Source organism: Zootoca vivipara, chromosome 8 (genome assembly GCF_963506605.1).
Source record: "Zootoca vivipara chromosome 8, rZooViv1.1, whole genome shotgun sequence".
NCBI classification, from domain to species: Eukaryota; Metazoa; Chordata; class Lepidosauria; order Squamata; family Lacertidae; genus Zootoca; species Zootoca vivipara.
In genome coordinates, this window is record NC_083283.1 from 56622234 (window position 1) to 56642118 (window position 19885).

Sequence of the window (19885 nt, forward strand, 5' to 3'; positions counted from 1 at the left end):
TGTTTCGTGGACTGACTCCCTAGTTAACATCTGTAAATGTTTGGGGGAGAGAAATTACATATTAAGACTTTTCTTTTTTAATTATGCTCTCCAGATGAGATTGGTTAAGAGCAGAGAAATGCATCCCACAGCGACTGATGTCAATAAGCGAGCAGTCCCTAAAGCTGGCCAGCACTGGGAAAGCAACTGCTAGTTGCTGCTTTTGGCTCTGCTCCCTGCTTTATAATGTCAAAATGTAGAACTGCCTTTATATGCACTTTCTTTTTTTTCCCCACAGTAGCAGTTGCCAGCAAGCTGTAAACTACCATATATCACTCAGATTTAAAGAACCTAAACTTTAAAACAAATTAAACATTTGTTGACATTGTAATAAAACCCCGAACCGAACTGAGCAACTCAGTAAAACTACACTACAATTACTTTATGGATTTAAGATTGTTTTCTGGTATTCCCAGATGCCCTGTGTAGGAAAGTTATTTCCTTTTGGCAGAAGGAGAGGTCCCTGCATAGATTAAGTTCTGTGGCAAACGGGAGGTTAAAGTCTTGTGGGAGAAAGTTGGTATCTTCTCTTCCGCAATCCAGAACTACGATTTGTCCAGATTTCGGCCGGCAAAACTCCCACCCATTAGGTTTAAGGAAAAAATCAGGGCAGTCCCAATTTTTTAAAGAATGATTTAAAATATCCATCTGGCACCTGGCTGTTAAAAATATTTACACAGTTGGATAAGAGAAAGGCAAGTGAAAGGGACTCAGCGTCCACTCAAAAACAGGTAATTGCCTGAGTTTCTTTCTCTCTCAACTTTTCTTATCTTCCATCTCCATGCTTTGCCGTAACATTCTGTGTTCTTTTTATAAGCATTTTCCCTCTCTCACTGAAGTGGAAACCACTTCTTCCCAGTTGAGTTAAATGCCAGGTTTCCATTCTTCTTAAAACTTCCTTCCAAAACAGGTTGGAATGAAAGTATTTCAGAAATGTGTGTAGAGGGAAGCTACCCAAGATAATCATTTGTGCAATGCTGCTTTAGAAAAGGTGTGGTGAAGTGGGAGAGGCTCCTACTTCTACCTGTCCAAAGAAGAAACTCAGGATGCACAATGTTTAATCAGAGTTTTTAAACAAATCATGTTAACTGTTTTTAGGCAGTGCCAGGTTAGCCATGAAATCAATGGTACCAATTACTTTATTTCAGCTTTAAGCTCATAGACATAACAAGGACAAGGACAAGGGCAGACACGATTTAGTTTAAAGTTAATAACAATAAAATAAGTTAAAAGATATATAGAATTAATAGCCATGAAACATAAAAGGGACAACTTGTCTAGGGCCCCTATCATTTTCAAGTACTTCTGCCTTTAATTGCTTTCTTCACTTCTGGGTTTGCGGCATTCGGGAGCCAAAATGTTCAACTGCTAAGGTGTTCATCAACCAAGGTACAACTGTAACTACTATGGTCAGCTTACTAATGCCCTATGCTTCAGAAAGCCAGTGCAGGGCAAGCTTATTGCAGAATAAACAGTACAACATACAGAAGGCACAGGAGAGCTTTTAGCCATATTTAATGGGGCAAATATATCTGTGCATGCTCAAGCAATCAGTAAAAATTTGGTATCGGTTTAGAGTTGCATAAGGACTGAAGAATATCCCCATTTATATTGCTCACTTAGAGATCCGAGACACAAAGTGCTATGCAGAATAAGGCCTCCAGTGTGTAACAATAAAGTAGACCATATGCTGTGTAGCCAATGCTACTCCTCTGCAGAGAAGACCCATTGAAAACAATGAAGATTGTTTTCAATCTAGGCCCATTAATTTCACTGTCTCTGTTCTGAGTAAAACTTAGTTGGAGGCAACCCCTTGACTCCTGAATATGCAGGTTGCAAGTGGTTTTGCTTTCAGATACCAAAGGAAATCAGCATTGCGGCTTTAATACAGGCAGCCTGTTTTGTCTGCTACAGGTTTTGTGTGCAAAATGTGTTGCTGAATGCTCAAGATTATTACAGTTCTTTTATTATTTAAACTGCCTAGCAATTGAACAAAGAGCACAGCTAAATTTCAGGGAATCTTTTTTCTTATGTACTGCAGAATCACAACCCAAGCCAGGATGACACATCGTAACTTTCCAAATACCGATATGGTGAGGTGTTTTCTCAGGAAATTTAAGAGAAAACAGAAAATGATCGTACAGGCAGATTGCTATTGATTGCTTTGAAAGTACAATGCAGAATGTTCTGAGTCATTCCAGTGGGCTGTAAAAAAAGAAAGAATATTCTTCCTTGTTTCCCACAGTGAATATTCTGACAATTGGGTTCGCTCACCTGCCAAGGAAGAGGAGAAAGGAATAATCTGATTGGGGCCTATTGGTTGGATCATATTAACCACTACCCCTAGATCAGTGGTAGTTAACGTGATGCCCTGTAGATGTTGTTGGACTACAACTCCCATCACCCCAGACCATTGGCCATGAAGTCTGGGCCTGAAGGAAGCCGTAGTCTCAGAACATCTGGCGGGTTCCACATTGACTGTCCCTGCCCTAGATTCACCTAACTGCTAGTCCTGGGAGTAGCATCTCTTCTGAGAGGAGAAGCAAGTAGTACATGCAAACTCTTTAAGTAGTTCTAGTGAAAAATGGATGCTCTACAGCTCTCACTTTCAAGGCATCCTGCATAATCTTCTTCACCAGATCACTTTGAGAGCCTGGACTTGGGTATTCACATGTGGCTCTCAGGCTGGGAAGCTAATCTATAAACTCTCCACAGTTTGAGCAGAAGATGGTTTCTCCCAAGAAAACAGGTATGTGTTCGCAAAATTCAGAGGGTGGGGGTGCCTTCCCTTGACCTATAGCGAGGGGTTGTACAGCAGAGCTCAGCTTTTCTGTACACTTCATGCACACATTTCTCCTTTTCCCACCACACATTAATCTTTCCTCAGCCAAGTAGCAATGAACGTCTGTCACCATCATTATTTACAGTGCACTGTATGTGGCTTTCTGTGGGGCGGAAAGTTGTGAGTCCCAGACCAATTCAGATCATTCAGCTAACTGGTTAGTTTATTTCTTGGTGGGAGATAGTAGTTATCATGGCTAGCTGTGTGAGATATCAGAATACACACCCACATCACTGTTTCTGCTTTTGTTATTTAAAAAAATGCATGGGTCTGTCTCTCCAGATTACAAGCAAATGTTTAATTGGGATATTTGTATTTAACAGTACCTGGGTCATCAATGAGGCAGGATAATTCTAAGCACCAGCTGGTTGTGAACACAAATGAGACTAAATTTTGCTACTGATTTTAAAAAGTATTAGTCATTACATAATATTTCTCAACATTGTACATAATGAGCAATTCATCAAAGAATATTAGATGTAATGATAGTTTCATTCGGTAGAGAGAGGTCATTAGGTTTCTTATAATTACACATTGCTGCAGCATTAATTACTATCAAATCAAATCAATGGACCAGACATGTATGCTCTCTAATTGATTTTATGTAATTACAAGTATGAGCAGCAGTAACTGTAATAATACTGGAATAATCTGAAATCTATAGCCTTAAGTACCAGGTTAAAAGGGTTGTTTGAGTAAGTGTAGAGGCCATAAGAAGATCATAGTAACAGCCATTAACAAAAAATAAATCAAAGTTTAATACATTTTAAAGGCTGATATTTTGTGAACTATTCATTATGAGGCGTCTAGGGGAGTTCATACCCATATAAAGCCATCTGGTTTTATTTCAACCACAACATGTTTGAATTATTTAAACATTGTGCAATTCTAAGAAATGTTTGTGATTTAAATTCTGCTATCACAACAGTTTATATCAGGATGAGAGTGCCTGCTGGCATATTGATTATCCAGAAGCAAGCAAGAAGAGAGAATTACTTATGCCATTTTCACATTGAAGCATCCTATACTCCTATGCCACCTTACACTTATTTTTTAATAAAATCATAGAATTGTAGAGTTTGAAGGACCCCTGAGGGTCAACTAGGAATCTCAACTAGATCATGCATGACAGGTGGCTACCCAATCTCTAATTAAAGACCTCCAAGGAAGGTCTGCTTCACTGTTGAACAGCTCTTACTGTTGGACAGTTATTCCTGATGTTAGAATATCATTTCTTGAAGTCATTTGTTTGTGTCGTAGACTCTGGAGCATGATAAGACAAGCTTGTTCCACTCTCCATGTGACAGCCCATTCAATATTTGAAGATGGCTGTGATATCTCCTCTCAGTCTCCTCTTTACCAGATAATCATACCCAGTTCTCTCAGCTGTTCCTCCTAAGCAGTGTTAGAAACTGAGATATGAATGCCAGGAGCTAAATAACACCTCAAACCTAGGTTATGGGCAGAATGTTGAGGCACACTTTTTAATAACAAAAATACAGAGCTGAAAATGAATGAACTGCAGCTAAAATATGTTCGTTTTTCACATGGTCTAGTCCTTCCCCTGTCCACCCCTCTAATATTCTTAAGAGGGTCTCTTCTCTAGTCTTCGGAGAGTAGCTGGAAGTGGGGAGGCAAAAAAAGCTCCTCTTTTCCTTCCACTCTGCAATTTTAATCTGAAATCTTAGGCACATTACTGCTCGCACTAATGAAATTTCCTGTCACAAAATGTGCCTAGAGCAATGGGAGTTTCGAACACTGCTCATAAGGCTTGGTTTCCAGACCCTTAATCATATTGGTTGCCTTCCATGCTCCATCTTGTCAGTATCCTCCTTAAATTGTGGTGCCAGATATGGTCTGACCAAGGTGTAAGTCCCTTGATGTAAGTCGTTGATGCAGTGGAATACAGTGGTACCTCGGGTTACAGGCACTTCAGGTTACAGACGCTTCAGGTTACAGACGCTTCAGGTTACAGACGGTTTATGTTACAGACTCCGCTCACTCAGAAATAGTACCTCGGGTTAAGAACTTTGCTTCAGGATGAGAACAGAAATTGTGGCGCGGCGGCAGCGGGAGGCCCCATTAGCTAAAGTGGTACCTCAGGTTAAGAACAGTTTCAGTTTAAGAACGGACCTCTGGAACGAATTAAGTTCTTAACCCGAGGTACCACTGTAAGCTTCCTGTTCTCGTGGCTGAAACTCTCAAGTGGTTTCAGTGGAAACTTCTTTACAAGCAAGAGTGTATATGTGGAGAAATTAGGGATTTGGGGAGTAGGATAGAGAAGGTTTGAGGCAAAAGCAACATATTCTGAGGGTGCCACTTCTCCTGGGATAGCAAATGCATGTATAGAACTCTCTTGAAGTGCGTGAAGCCAAGTTGCAAGGAGAAACTGGCAGGTGGAATAAAGCTTGCACATCCATCCACCCATTATTTCTCTCCTGAAAACTGCCCCCTCCCAAAGCAGATTTTCAGAGGAGGAAAGTGGAATGCCATTTCCAAACACAAGTAGGATGGTAACTTACCTGAAGAAAGCATGGATCAGGAAAACATTTATACAACATTTAGGAATTCTTGCACTGCACACTTAATAGTGCATTCCTATTTATGCTTACTCAGAAGTAAGTCCTAGTGTGTTCAGTGGGGTTCGCTTCATAGTAAAAATAATAATAAAGAGAGCTTCCAACAAAAATTAAAAATCACACCTTAAAAACCTCCCTAAACAGGACTGCCTTCAGATGTCTTCTATATGTCAGGTACTTGTTTATCTCTTTGACATCTGATGGGAGGGCGTTCCACAGGGCGGGTGCCAGTACCGAGAAGGCCCTCTTCCTGGTTCCCTGTAGCTTTGCTTCTCACAGTGAGGGAACCGCCAGAAGGCCCTCGGTGCTGTACCTCAGTGTCCGGGCAGAATAGTGAGGGTGGAGACGCTCCTTCAGGTATACTGGGCCAAGGCCGTTTAGGGCTTTAAAGGTCAGCACCAACACTTTGAATCATGCTAGGAAACGTACTGGGAGCCAATGTAGGTCTTTCAGGACCTGTGTTATATGGTCTCGGTGGCCGCTCCCAGTCACCAGTCTAGCTGCCACATTCTGGATTAGTTGTAGTTTCCGGGTCACCTTCAAAGGTAGCCCCATGTAGAGTGCATTGCAGTAGTCCAAGCGGGAGATAACTAGAGCATGCACCACTCTGGCAAGACAGTCCGCGGGCAGGTAGGGTCTCATCTGGTAAGATGGAGTTGGTAGACAGCTGCCCAGAATACACAATTGACCTGCGCCTCCATGGACAGCTGTGAGTCCAAAATGACTCCCAGGCTGCACACCTGGTCCTTCAGGGGCACAGTTACCCCATTCAGGACCAGGGAGTCCTCCACACCAGTCTGCTCCCTGTCCCCCAAGAACAGTACTTCTGTCTTGTCAGGATTCAACCTCAATCCATTAGCTGCCATCCATCCTCCAACCACCTCCAGGCACTCACACAGGATCTTTACTGCCTTCACTGGTTCCGATTTGAAAGAGAGGTAGAGCTGGGTATCATCCGCATATTGATGGACACCCAGCCCAAACCCCCTGATGAACTCTCCCAGAGGCTTCATGTAGATGTTAAAAAGCATGGGGAAGAGGACGGAACCTGAGGCACCTCACAAGTGAGGGCCCAGGGGTCTGAACACTCGTCCCCCACCACCACTTTCTGGACACGGCCCAGGAGGAAGGAGTGGAACCACTGTATAACAGTGCTCCCAGCCCCCAGCTCCTCTAGACGATCCAGAAGGATGTTATGATTGATTGTATCATAGGAAGTGTGTTTAGGATTGCAGCCTTAATGGTGGAAGTTGCCATTCAACTTCCATAAGATTAGACTGCATGCTGCAGTCATAGGCCTGGAGAAAATGTCATTCCTTCCTAGTAAAATCATTAGATACTGTATGTTTTTTGGGGGGGTACAAAATGTCTGCTGACAAGTGATATGTCTTTAAGTGTCATGTGACAAGATTTGGTGTGAACTATAATTGTTGCCAGATGTTTGCAGTGAGATGATGTGTCCTTGACCATAATTTGAGCCACACTTAATTCCATCTGGTTTTGTTTTTTTACCATAAAATGTCAATTATTTAAAATCCTGCAATCCTAAAAAAAAAAAAAACCTGTTTTAAGTTGTGCTCTCATGACAGTCCTATATCAGGACCAGTAGGTATGCTGGGGTAGCCTTCATCATCATTCAATTAGGACCAAGAAAACTGTTTGAGATGTTTTTATTGGGTTTATTGTTATTTGCTTCTATTATGAAAAACAGGACTAAAGATAATATTTTTTTTTAAAGGAACCAAGAAAACAGAGATGACTTAGGCCATGTCTATACCAGTGTGGCCTATTTTCACAGGGAGCACTTGCGCACCGCTTTGCGGTGCTTGAAAATATAGCTTTGAAACGCAGTTTATGTTTTAAGAGTATTTTAAGCTGTATTTTAATGTGGCATCTTAAAGCACTGCAAGATGATGGCACAACCACACTCTAATCCACCACACCTGCAGTGTCTCATTCTGAGGAAGGACCCCAGTGGCTGGCTGGTTGTGGGCTGTAGATGGGCAAGGGCAAGGTCTTCCTGCCATTTGCTGCCTGAGTCACATGGCTCCATGTGCCTCATGATATGGCCAGCCTTTTCTGGAGGGATGAAAGTTCCTCACCCATGCATGAAGGGCTTTAGAGTTATGAAGCACATGTACTGAAAGCTAATCAGAACATTCTTTTTTCCCTTTTCTACTGCTATGGAACTACTAGGGCATGTTGGGTCTGCAAACTGTCCGTTGGCCATCAATGACTTAGGGTATCAAATGTCGACAAAATCCTAATGAAATATTATTATTATTATTATTATTATTATTATTATTATTATTATTATTACCATTACTATTACTATTTATTAAGACAGTACTAGAAAACAGAAGCAATAATTCATGGAGTCCACCTCACCTCTCTTCAGGTTTTGAGCATTTGCTGTTTTATTTGACATATGGTTACAGTGGGTTGTTTTGTTTTTTTGTGGTATGGAAATTCTGTGTAAAACTTGAATGCATGCCTAGCTTTTGCTTCACTTGTGCTATTAGGAATGTAAATACATAATTTTGGTTAAAATGTGGCTTCCCCTCCCCTAGTCCTCCTTCTTTTGAGTGTATACGTATATGTATGTGTGAATTGAGGGGTGTGTGGACAGTTGCAACTTGCATTATACTGGGCAGCTATTTCTGTACCTTTAAACTCCCACTAAGATACCTGTCTCTAAGAAAGGACTGTGAGATCTTCAGCATCACTTTTAGCTTGTGTGTGGGTGGGTGTTTGTGTGTTATCATTATTTTGTCAAATATTTATAGGCCAGATCAACATAACAATTTATAGATGACATAGTGGTCAGGAGAAACTGACATCTAGCAGCAACCAATCTGACCCCATTTGCAGCAAAACAAATCCAAATTATCGTAGCTTTTCATTTGTGCTTGGCAGAAAATATTGAACTTAATAAGATTTGCCTGGGGTGAGTGGCTGAATCCAGGAATGACACTGATATGGAATGGGAACGCAGGCAAGAGTTCTAGTCAAGTGCCTTCTACACAGATGTCAAGCGCTGTTGAAATTTTCCCTGGTTTACCTTCCAAAGCATATCCATGGTATAATTTTTGCAACCTTAGTTATTGGTGTACAGTATTCATTCATTTGTTCGTTCAAAATATGTATACTGTACCTCATCTACACTGTTCAAAATGGCTTCCCACAAAATAAAACAAGACAACAAAATTTTAGAAGCTTGGAACACATAGTTATAGTAATATAGTGGTGCCTTGGTTGTCAAACTTAATACGTTGCAGGAGTCTGCTCAACTCGTGGAACCATTTGAAAATCAAGATGCAGCTTCCGATTGGTTGCAGGAGCTTCCTCCACTCAATTGGAAGCCACATCGGACGTTCTGCTTCCAAAGAACATTTGAAAACTGTAATAATAATAATCATCATCATCATTAATAATAATAATAATAATAATAATAATAATTTATTATTTATACCCCGCCCATCTGGCTGTGCTTCCCCAGCCACTCTGGGCGTCTTCCAACAAAATATTAAAAAACAATAGTCCGTCAAACATTAAAAGTTTCCCTAAACAGGGCTGCCTTCAGATGTCTTCTAAAAGTTGGTAGTTGTTTTTCTCTTTGACATGTGGGGGGGGCGGAGTTCCACAGGGCAGGTGCCACTACCGAGAAGGCCCTCTGCCTGGTTCCCTGTAAGTTGGCTTCTCGCAAAAGGCCCTCGGCACTGGATCTCAGTGTCTGGGCAGAATGATGGGGGTGGAGACTCTCCTTCACGTATACTGGACCGAGGCCATTTAGGGCTTTAAAGGTCAGCACCAACACTTTGAATTGTGCTCGGAAAAGTACTGGAACTCTTACTTCCGGGTTTTCGGCGTCCGGGAGCCAAAATGTATGCGGACCAACGCATTTGACAACCAAGGTATGATTGTGTGGTAGGGCAGAGCCACCCTCTTGACACCAACATTGCTGCAACCTACCTAGTCTGGACAGGGCATGGTAGCTGCAAGGTCAGGTCTGCATGGGGCATGCCTGCAGGAGCACTGGATTAACTCCTTCCATGGGCTCATGCCAACCTGACCTCACTGCTCCGCTGCAGCAATGACGGTGTCAGGGAGATGGCTCCACAGCTCCACCCAAGCATGCAGGCCAAGGCTGGTAATAGCCAGGATATATATAAAAACCATAGCTAAGTTGATAAAGCATGAGACTCTAAATCTCAGGGTTGTGGGTTTGAGCCACATGTTAGGTGAAAAGATTCCTGCAGGGAGTTGGACGAGATGATCCTCCTGGTCCCGTCCAACTCTGAGTCTATGGTTTTATGACTGGCAATGCAGCAGGTGACTATAATAATTTGCACCCTCAAAGCTGACTGGGGGAAAAGAAAGGCTTTGTGCTTCATCTGGAACATCATCAGCAAAGTACATTTACCAACCAAGCCCGTTTTGCATTTACAATTTGGATTTTTCAAGCTAGGAAACAAAAGGAAAAGGAAAGGCTATTTCAGGTAGGAAAATTATTCCCCTCCAATGGCTGTCATGCCAAAACCCTATTCACATATGGGAGGATCATGTTTTGTTAAAACCTGCTACTTGTTGTCACTCCATGTTTTAACCGGCCTATTCTCTTGCTCCATAAATAGTATGCCCTGTGGCGGTGGATTATTGTGATGAAAGAGATAAAAATAATTTATGATTTAGACACATCCAGAATACCTGAGGTAACACAAGATCTGGTTCCTTCATGGAATGTATGGTTACATTTTCCACTGCTCTATAAACCTTTTGTTGTTGTTGGCTAATTGTTTTGTATTTCTATTATTCTGTGGCTGAATCTCTTGTTTGTTACCTCAGGGAAATATTGCTAGTTTCTGAATTGCCTTTCCATCCATGACAGAGTTTCTAACAACACCCTTCTTCCTTTGTGGTTATGTAATATTCCTATTTACACTTTTCTTACATGAAAGAAGATTGCTGTGTTTTAATCAGTAATGAGCGGAAATCCTGGCTATATAAATCCATGCTGCGATTCATGTAGGGATTTTGTTGTAGCCACCAGGGCACCGAGGACTTGTATCAGCACAAGGGCCCTGCAAGGCAGGCAGGAGTTAATGCAGAGACGGCAGTACAGAAATGGAACATGCTTAGTTGCTACCATTTATGCATTTTTCTCATAATTTTGTGGGACCCAGTGCTCCAGAAACACATAAAACACAGCGTTGGCTCTTACTTGTCCCTGACTTTTGAAAACTTGGTTTCCATTTCAGGTGGAGCTAACTTACAGTAAAATGCTTAATTTTTGTGAATCCTAGGATGGAAGATAAACTTGTCATCCTTGAATGTATTTCATGAAAAACTAACTATTTGGCTTCATCTCTTAACAATGGTCCTTAATGCATGGAATTATGTCAATACAACATCTGACTATACATGTAGGACACTGTTTGATCCTTCTCAGAGCTGAATGCCCTTGGTTTCCATTGAATTCGGAATAAATTGTAAATTCCTTCCCAGAGAATAAAATGCCCGCTGCTTTTTACAATATTGAGTACATGGCCAACTCTCAAACAAATAATAAAAATGACAGCAATGGAGCAGGTGAACATTTATGCCAATAACGCGAAAGAATTCTGCCCAGTGGACTATATATTTTTATTTAATACAAGTCGCTTGGGTCATTTACAATGTCTGTCTATGGTTTTCTCTTTCCCTTTCTTTTCCTGAGGAACTATGCCTAGTCTTATCAAGGAAAAACTGACAAATAAATGACACAAGCTGTAACATTCAAATATGAGGGACTTTGCATTCTAACAGAGGCACAATGTTGCAAAACAAGACAGATAAGAGAGTCAATGCAACAAAATGCAACCCAACTTATTTTAAGTAGTCCTGTCCAGGTTCCCTTATTATAAGCTGGTATTATTTCCTGTGCTACAGCTCAATGTGGGAGCACATCATTAATGATGTGTGAGAAGTCATCCTGCTCCTCTGGGCTGATTCACGCTTGCATTCACATCAATGGGTATCCTGTAACTTGAAGACTTGCTGCCGAAGGTGTGAGCTGCCTCTGTTGAAAAGGACTTGTGGTTGAGGCGGTGCATGATGCAAGCCCTGCCTACGCCTGAGGTGTTCAATTTATTTTAAACATGCAAATCACCTCAGTGTTGCAGCCAGTGAGTAAGGGATATGCGACTCTGAACTCCTCCCAAGGGACCTTGTGCTGTGTGAGAGAGAAGAGTCTGCAAAAGGCAGCACCCCTTTTAACTTGTTAGCTTTCTCACAGCCTGTGGAACAATGTGGGGACAGATGAAAGTTCTTCTGAGAGCGAGCTTAGAAGTCATCACCATCATTATTTATTAAATTTCCATACCACCCTTCATCCAAGGATCTCAGGGCAGTTTAAAACATAACAACACAAAAATGCACAACACAGTAACAAAACAAAACAAAAACACTTCCCCACGCAGTTTTAAATGCCATAAAAAGGTAAAGGGGCCCCTGACCATCAGGTCCAGTCGTGTCCGACTCTGGAATTGTAGCGCTCATCTCGCTCTATAGGCCGAGGGAGCCGGCGTTTGTCCGCAGACAGCTTCCGGGTCATGTGGCCAGCATGACAAAGCTGCTTCTGGCGAACCAGAGCAGCGCACGGAAACGCCATTTACCTTCCCGCCGGAGCGGTCCCTATTTATCTATTTGCACCTTGATGTGCTTTTGAACTGCTAGGTTGGCAGGAGCTGCGACCTAGCAATGGGAGCTCACCCCATTGCAGGGATTCGAACCGCCGACCTTCTGATCAGCAAGCCCTAGACTCGGTGGTTTAACCCACAGCGCCACCTGGCCATAGATTGTGTAATTGTGTAATAAATGCCATAGATTGTGTAATTAGCCAAAGGCCTGGGAGAAGAGGAATGTTTTTGCCTGGTGCCTAAAGATATGTATTGAAAGTTCCAGGCGAACCTCCCCAGGGAGAGAATTCCACAAGCTGGGAACCACCACGGAAAAGGTTCGTTCTCGTACTGCTGACCTTTCATGGAAGAGGCAAACAAAGACGGGCCTCAGAGGGTGGTCACAGGATCCGGGTTGGTTCAGGGTTTTCATCAATAAAATTGGAATTATACTCTAGAGATGTTGTGGGGGTCAAAATAAGCCTTTGTTACTCACACCTTTACTTTAGAGAAGATCTGAGTTAAATCTGCCTATAGTCAAAAGAGTTTTGATTTGTACTGAAAACAAAAGACGCTTTAATTTTATTGTTTTAACTCTTTGTGTTTGCCACCCACGGCTCCTTTGGGAGGAAGGGCAGAATTCTTATTCTTATTCTTATTCTTATTCTTATTATTTTCATTATTTTCTCTTTTGCCAATTATCTCCTGTTTGTTTTCATTGTCATAAGCCTTAAGAAAGCTTTGATCTCTGGCTAAAATAGTCTGTGCTTTGGCTTAACATAAAATTAATAGATGTTTTCATAGTAGTTTTGATAGGACCAGGATTACATCTATAGATCATTATTTTATAGCAAAGGTTACTTTGTGATTCTAAGAGCGTCCAATTTAATATTGGGGGGAGGGTAGAGGAACTTCAGAAGAGTTTGCCTTGTAGGCAAAGCATTTGAACTTTGTATGTTAATGTGGTGAAATATAGTTGCCTCTAAAAGAAAGAAATAAAACTATTGTTATCAGTTAAGCTATTTTGTTTACTCTGAAGCAAACTTTTCCATGGCAAGGTCATTTTAAAATTAAATTCAGAAGAAGATAAACCTCCTTATTAAACCACAGTCTTGCCACATCCTGTTGCTGCAACATCTGATGGGTTTAACAACAGAAAAAAATATTTTTCAGGTCCCTTGACAGGTAGCGTGGTCACATGACAAACCTGCCTTTCTTAAATCTATTTTGGATTCTTTTTTTTAAGAGAGAGGGTGCATGGTGCTAGTGGGAAAGTGAGGATGACATGGAAACTTTCGCTCTGACAATTTTTTTAAGCAGAGAGCATGTTGGGAAACTGTAGGTGTAATTGGCAAGCTCACAAAAAAAACCTCACATATTTTTTAAATGCTGTGCGAATGGTTAGTATAGGAAGGATTCTGCTCATCTCCAAGAACAGTATAATCTTAGACTGAAGTTTATGTCTTGAATTTCAGTTTGACCACAAACTGACTTGTATGATTTTTAGCGTGCCAGCTATCTGCTTGTGTCCCTAAGTTACCTCACGTGCAAAACGAGTGTTAACATGAGAAGCCCAGTCTTAAAGAGATGTAATTACCAGATTGGTTTATATAAATGCCACTAATGTAAGGCTTCTGTAAGGGTTCTGCGCAAGTGGGAAGAGGTGTTTGTTAAATATTTTTTAATTATGAACGGGTCCCTGCATCTGTTGACATTGGGACGCAATGTTCTTGCTTTCTTGAAAAAATGAAAATAAATAAAACAAACCATTAGTTATCCTGTTTGCTTCCAGATATATGTGTGTGAATGACATCACTTAGTGACTGAACCACATTTTCATTCCCGAAATACAATAGTTCATAAAAGAAAGGATTACACATTAAGCTATCTAAAATGTGTTTGCTGTAAAACAGCTGAAACATCAATTGGGCAATAATTTTTGTTTTTTGTTTTTTAAATTGACTACATTTTCAGGCAGTTGCTGGGGAATAGACCCAAAACTGTCTGCTTACTGATTGTGCTTTCTGTCTGGACGAAAGAGTAACTTTTCATGCTCAGGGGTATTTGAAATACGGTAGCTTTTCTCCAGCTCTGTTGATGTGCCCATTGCCCAATTGCAAGATCACAGGTTTTGCTTGTTTAAAATAAGTATTAGTATGCCACGACAAACATCAAATACAACATTTAGCTGTAGACCCTAATGAAATAAACAAACTGGATTCCCTCCCCTTCTCCCCATCTGGCTTAACGGGGTTTGTTTTCAACTTCAAGTGCACTAATAAAGGGAATCTAACCCAGAAGCATATCCACTCTTCTTCTTTTTGTTTTCAGACAGATGTTGGTGGGTATTTAAAGTAACAGTAGTATATTCATGACATATTCTCAATGACAGCCAATCAGTAGGGCCCCTTGAGATCCAAAAGTCAGGCTTCTGAGAAGGAATCCTCAAGTACATACAGTGGTACCTCTACTTACAAATAACTCTACTTATGATTTTTTCTACTTACAAATGGAGCTCCGTCCGCCATCTTGGATGCAGTTTAGATAGGATTTTTTTTACTTACGAATTTTTAGATAGGGTTGCGTCGACTTACAAATTTTTTCAACTTACAAATGTGTGTTCGGAACACATTAAATTCGTAAGTAGAGGTACCGCTGTACATACAATTAAGGGCTTCTTCTCATGGGCATGGCAATTCCTGCTCCATATGGAAGAAGTCTGCCATTGCTCCAGTTTCTGGAAACAGCAAGCTGCCTTATACAAAGCTAACTTGGTCCATATTGCTCAGTGTTGTCTACATGGATTGGCAGCAGCTCTCCAGGGTTTCAGGCAACAGTTATGCCCAACTCTCACTGGAGACGCTGGGGATTGAACCTGAGACCTTCTGCATGCAAAGTCAATGTTCTTCCACAAAGCTATGGTCCTCAAAACATCAGTGTGTGTGGTATATTTAAGCTGCATACCCTTCCACATGGCCTGGGACTTCTGAGGTTACTTGAGGAGCAGTGACTCAAAGAAACTGTTTCCTACCCACAATGGTGCTTAAAAGTGCTGTGTCAATAGAATTTCAAAGCAAGTCCAAAATCAAATGTTCTGTCAGAATGCCCAAGGTGCAGAGGCTCAAATATTTGCTGATGATTGGCCGGCTGTGTGTCCCCCGTCCCCCCCGATTGTAGCATCTTCTCAGAAGATTTTATGTCAGGAACTTCTCACAGGGCACTTTCCATTAATGCAGTACGACGTACGACATCCCTTACTTTCCATGGTTGTTCACCAAAGCATCCTTCTTGATATGAATAAGTAATTGGATTAGGCAAGCCAGGTAGTGTTGCAAGCTGATCAGACAAGCAGACAAGGCAAGCAGCAAGCTGATCACACCAAGAAAGCAAAGCTAGAGCAGAAGTCATACAGACCAATCAGGCCCCCATTGGTTGATCAGGTCACCTGACCCAGCCTGGTTGGCAAGCTGCAATACCTCCTCTGGCCATTACGTTTGTGGTGCTGCTGCACAGGAAAGATCAGTTCAGTAAGCCTTTCAGGCCGTGAGCTGCCTTTAAGGTAGCTGACCTCTGGTGCTCAAGGGCCCCAATACCTTACACAGATTTTCCTAAGGAAAACTGGCATTTAGATGTACAAAGCTATATAGTCCCGTTTCTCTTATGCCAATCTGGAACCCAATTTAAGTTGCTTTCTCTCTCTAAAATGTGCCATAGCGATGGAATACTTTTTAAAAACCCAAACTCATCTTTTAAAAACTTTTTTTTAAAAAAATATAATCTGTGCACAGCTACAGGAAGTTTTGTTTTTGATCAGCATGGTCTTTTCTTGCACAAACAAATGGAATTATCCAAGCAGAAAGGATCAACAGCCCACAAGCAAAGGGAAATGTGGGCTTTTCCAGGCAAATTCCATGACGTGGGCATGTGTTTCCCCTTCCCTGTGGTGTTAGGAAAGCTCCAAAGTGGTGACAGCCTTCCTGATGACATTTTGTCTATCTTAATGTAAATCAAGCAGTGGCAGGGACCACAGGGAGGAGGGGTGGAAATAGAAGGGATGTTGTGCAGCTCACTGTTGATATGCTCTGCCAGGTTCAGTCATTTCCTGCCCATCTGCCAAAAATCACAAGCGATAAATGGACATAGCCGGAGTGTGAGAAACTGTACAGCTCAAAAGTCGAGCAGGGGGTGAAGGGAATGAAAAAACGATAATCACGAGTAACGAAAACATTGCACTACTCTGTTCATCCCGCAGGTTAATGCTTAGTTTATAGACCCTGTCAACTTCTTTCATTAAATGCCTGCTATGGCTTGCTGCCTTGTCCTCAGAAGTTTTCTGATGGCGAATAAGGGGCTGTGTGTTTTTTTTTTATAAAAAAAAAACCCCACATTTGTGTGCTTTCCACTGTTGAGGAAAAGATGTCGATTTATCTGTTTCACCGCTATCGGCTGTGAGAGAGCAAAAACACCAATTTAGGTCCCTTATTTCTTTCATCAACTCTCTTTCCCACTGTGGAAACTTCAGCACACAGAATCCAACTGAGTCATAGCCATTTTCTAGCATTCAAGTCAGCCCCCTGCTGTTTTGCGTGTTATGCTTGCAAGCTCAGGTCAGCTTATATGCCATGGATCAGTTCTTCTATAGACTTCCTCTTCTTTGTCCCTTTCCCCTTCAAAGCCAACCCAACTGGGTTTTTTTTAAAATATATATATGTAACTAAATTGCAGGGTTGGAATATGAGTGATGCAATGCGACAAGGCCCCAGGCACTCCTTTCTAATGGGAGCCTGGGAGCCTTGCATGAGTTTCCTTTAGGATTATGCGATCCTTTTGCTCTTGTGGTCCCGTCCTGGTTTGATTGGCTACTTACTGGCATTTTATGCTTAGCATCCGTGACCCAAGAGAAACAGGCAACACTAATTCAAGTGCCTTTAAGTGTTACTTTTGGCAGAAGTGTGTATAGAGCAATAATCCTCCTCTCCTTCTGTTTCCTTCTCCCTTGCAGTAAATGAAATAATAAGGAACGACCTCTCCAGCACCAATGTCCATTCATAGCTGGCCGTCTAGATACCCTGCTTTAAGCTCTGCTGAGACATCGGCTTCAGATCAAGGGAAGATCCTCCCCGGTACCGCTCTGCTCTTTCCCTTTCTGGAATGTTTGGAACAATCACCTCTTCTCTGTATATCTATACATAAGACTAATTGGCTGGCTTCAACCAAGGAAGCACCTTCTGTCAAGAAAATCATCTCAAGGGAAATGGAGGACACAAACTCTGAAATGGTGCGTTTCGCAAGTTGAAATAGGAAATGTGGCACAACTGGTGACTGGCTGAAAACTGGCTTTCTTTTCCTTTGGGCTCTCCTGGAAGTGCCTTATTTTGTTAGATTCTGACATCAGGACATTGCATTGGCTGTTTTGGATATGCTGCCATCCAAAGTATTTCTAGGCACAGTAACCATCAAACATATACTGGAACTTGGGGTGTGTTGGAACTGTCTGTTGGTATGGGTATAAAAACCCCTGTTGGGTTGTATCAGCTAATTCATACTCAGAGTAGATCCATTCAGATGATAGGCAAGATTCTAGTGGGTCTACCCTGAGTATGATTTAGTTAGCTACAAGCCATGGAAAGTAAAATACGTGTCTGAATTACTGGATTTCTTCACTTTTGAACTGTATTTTACATCTTGTTGCCTTATTCCTGATGCATTTTTTTAAAAAACAAACAAACCCATTGTCATCTCATTTCTATACTTTTCAGCCTATTGCAGGTCGTTGCTCATGTATCATAGGACTGCATGTTAATACTTTGACTTAAATCAATTTCTAGACATAGCACAAGAAAATTGAACAGCACAAAATATTCCTCAACTGTTTTATGCATATGCTTATACATACAAACTAGCATTTATGCTTATATATATATATATATATATATATATATATATATATATATATATGCCTTGTGAATGCTTTGAATTCAGCAATAATTTCTGATTCTGATTCTGCTTCTGAGAATGCAGTTCTGATCCCATGCAAACACTCTTGCCATTACTGTGTTGTGGGTTTGTTATGTTTAAGACAAATGCATTTTCTTTCCTCAAGCTGATAAGCAAGCACTTTAGACAGTCCAGAAGGATGCATATGAAACATGTGTTAATTACCAAATGACAAAAGATGAGTTAAAAGCAAATGTAAATACCATTTTCAAAGAATGTAAAATATTTGTTCAATTATAAGATAATTATTCCACTGAAGCCTTATAACTCTCTGCTTTGTGTACAACAAATATTACCAAAAAACCCAAACCTTTTAATATGCAATGCTGTATAGTATGTTTTCAGAGCAGCTTCAAGTTTATAGAGTACATATGAAACTTAAGCATGTAATGTAGTCTTTGACATGGCATTTCATACAACCAATAATGTTGTTACCGTATAGCTAGTAATGGCATATTATGTCACATAGACAAAAAGAAAGCATGGCTCCATTTTTAAAAGCATTTAACATTAATATTGTGCCTTAGGAAATACGAGTGAACAACTCCACAGTTACTAAGGTGGTGAATGAGTGCAGTGTACAGTTAGAGCAAACTCAACAGGTTTCACAAAAAGGTGAAACAGTCCTAAACATTTAGAAATATTACTCTGTACAATTATGTCTTACTTACTTTTTTAAAAAAAATGAAAAGCCATATTTGTAACATTTGCACATTACTGTGAAAACATAAGAATATAATATGGCTGCATGTAAATATTATAACGTTACTGGTCCTTCTAATTGGGTGACTTCCCAACTGCTTAGCAAGAGATATTTATCCTGTACTCAGCTTTATAGCAGTTGCATGCATTTCTCCTAGACTGCCATATTATATATACATATAAACTTTGACATTTTCAGCTAAACCTGTAGCTAGAAAATACATCAAACAAAGCACAACTTTCCACAGAAAGCTAGATTGGTTCAACTGTTTTTGACTCCTGCGGGAGGGGGATTTTTCATAAAACGATACACTTCAAAATGCCATATGTTAGCATCTGTATTCTGTATATTGCAGGCACATCCGTTTCAGGCAACTTTCAGTCTTCCAATATCATAATTGTACCATTCATCAAGAAGTGCTTCTGTATAATTTTCATCTGTTGCAGCAGAAACTTGTGCTGGAGCAGCACTCCATAGATTAAAACATATTTTTGGACGTCCCTTGCCAACCATTGCTCTTTCTTCATGTATTCTACATTTAAAACATGTAGTTGCCAAGAAAGACAGGGAGTTCCAGTGTAATTCTCAGGCGTCCGTTTCTTTCAATTTTCCTGAAATGTCAGAAGAGTGAAAGTGGAGGAACCTTCAGGCGGGCCAAAGGATTTTTGACTCTGATACAGAAATATCTTGGGCGAGGTGCTGACCACACAAGCACCACAATGTTTGCATTTCTGCAATAACTTTAGCAAGATAATCATATGTATTGTTCCCGGTATGTCACACCCCCTTTTTGTCATTGTTTGTTTCATTTCTTTTGAGCTGTCTTGGAAGTTTGTTACATTCAACCCTAGCTCTGAAAAACTATGCATCTCTTGTATATATATCCATGAATAATAATAAAAACCTGGTATGAAAAACCCGTATCTGATAAGAATTTTACATTCATTTTGTGGGGTTTTTTTGCTTATTTGTTGGCAGAAATGCTGTTGGTTCAGGGTAGATGAGCACATGCAACAGAACGGGGTGGGAACAAGGTGGGAACATCTTAAAAATGTGGAATGGGTTATAG

The 19885-nt window shown here is 40.9% G+C and overlaps 1 protein-coding gene across 2 annotated transcripts in view; it reads left to right on the forward strand.

Annotated features, from left to right (window-relative positions):
- NFATC1 (nuclear factor of activated T cells 1) overlaps window positions 1-18952 on the forward strand; it is a 140887-nt gene extending 121935 nt beyond the window's left edge. For both annotated transcript variants that reach the window (XM_035126467.2, XM_035126469.2), the window contains exon 10: window positions 17119-18952. In XM_035126467.2, the coding sequence (XP_034982358.1) occupies window positions 17119-17168 (50 nt within the window). In that variant the 3' untranslated portion in view covers window positions 17169-18952. The remainder of the gene's footprint in view (window positions 1-17118) is intronic.
- The last annotated feature ends 933 nt before the right edge of the window (window positions 18953-19885 follow it).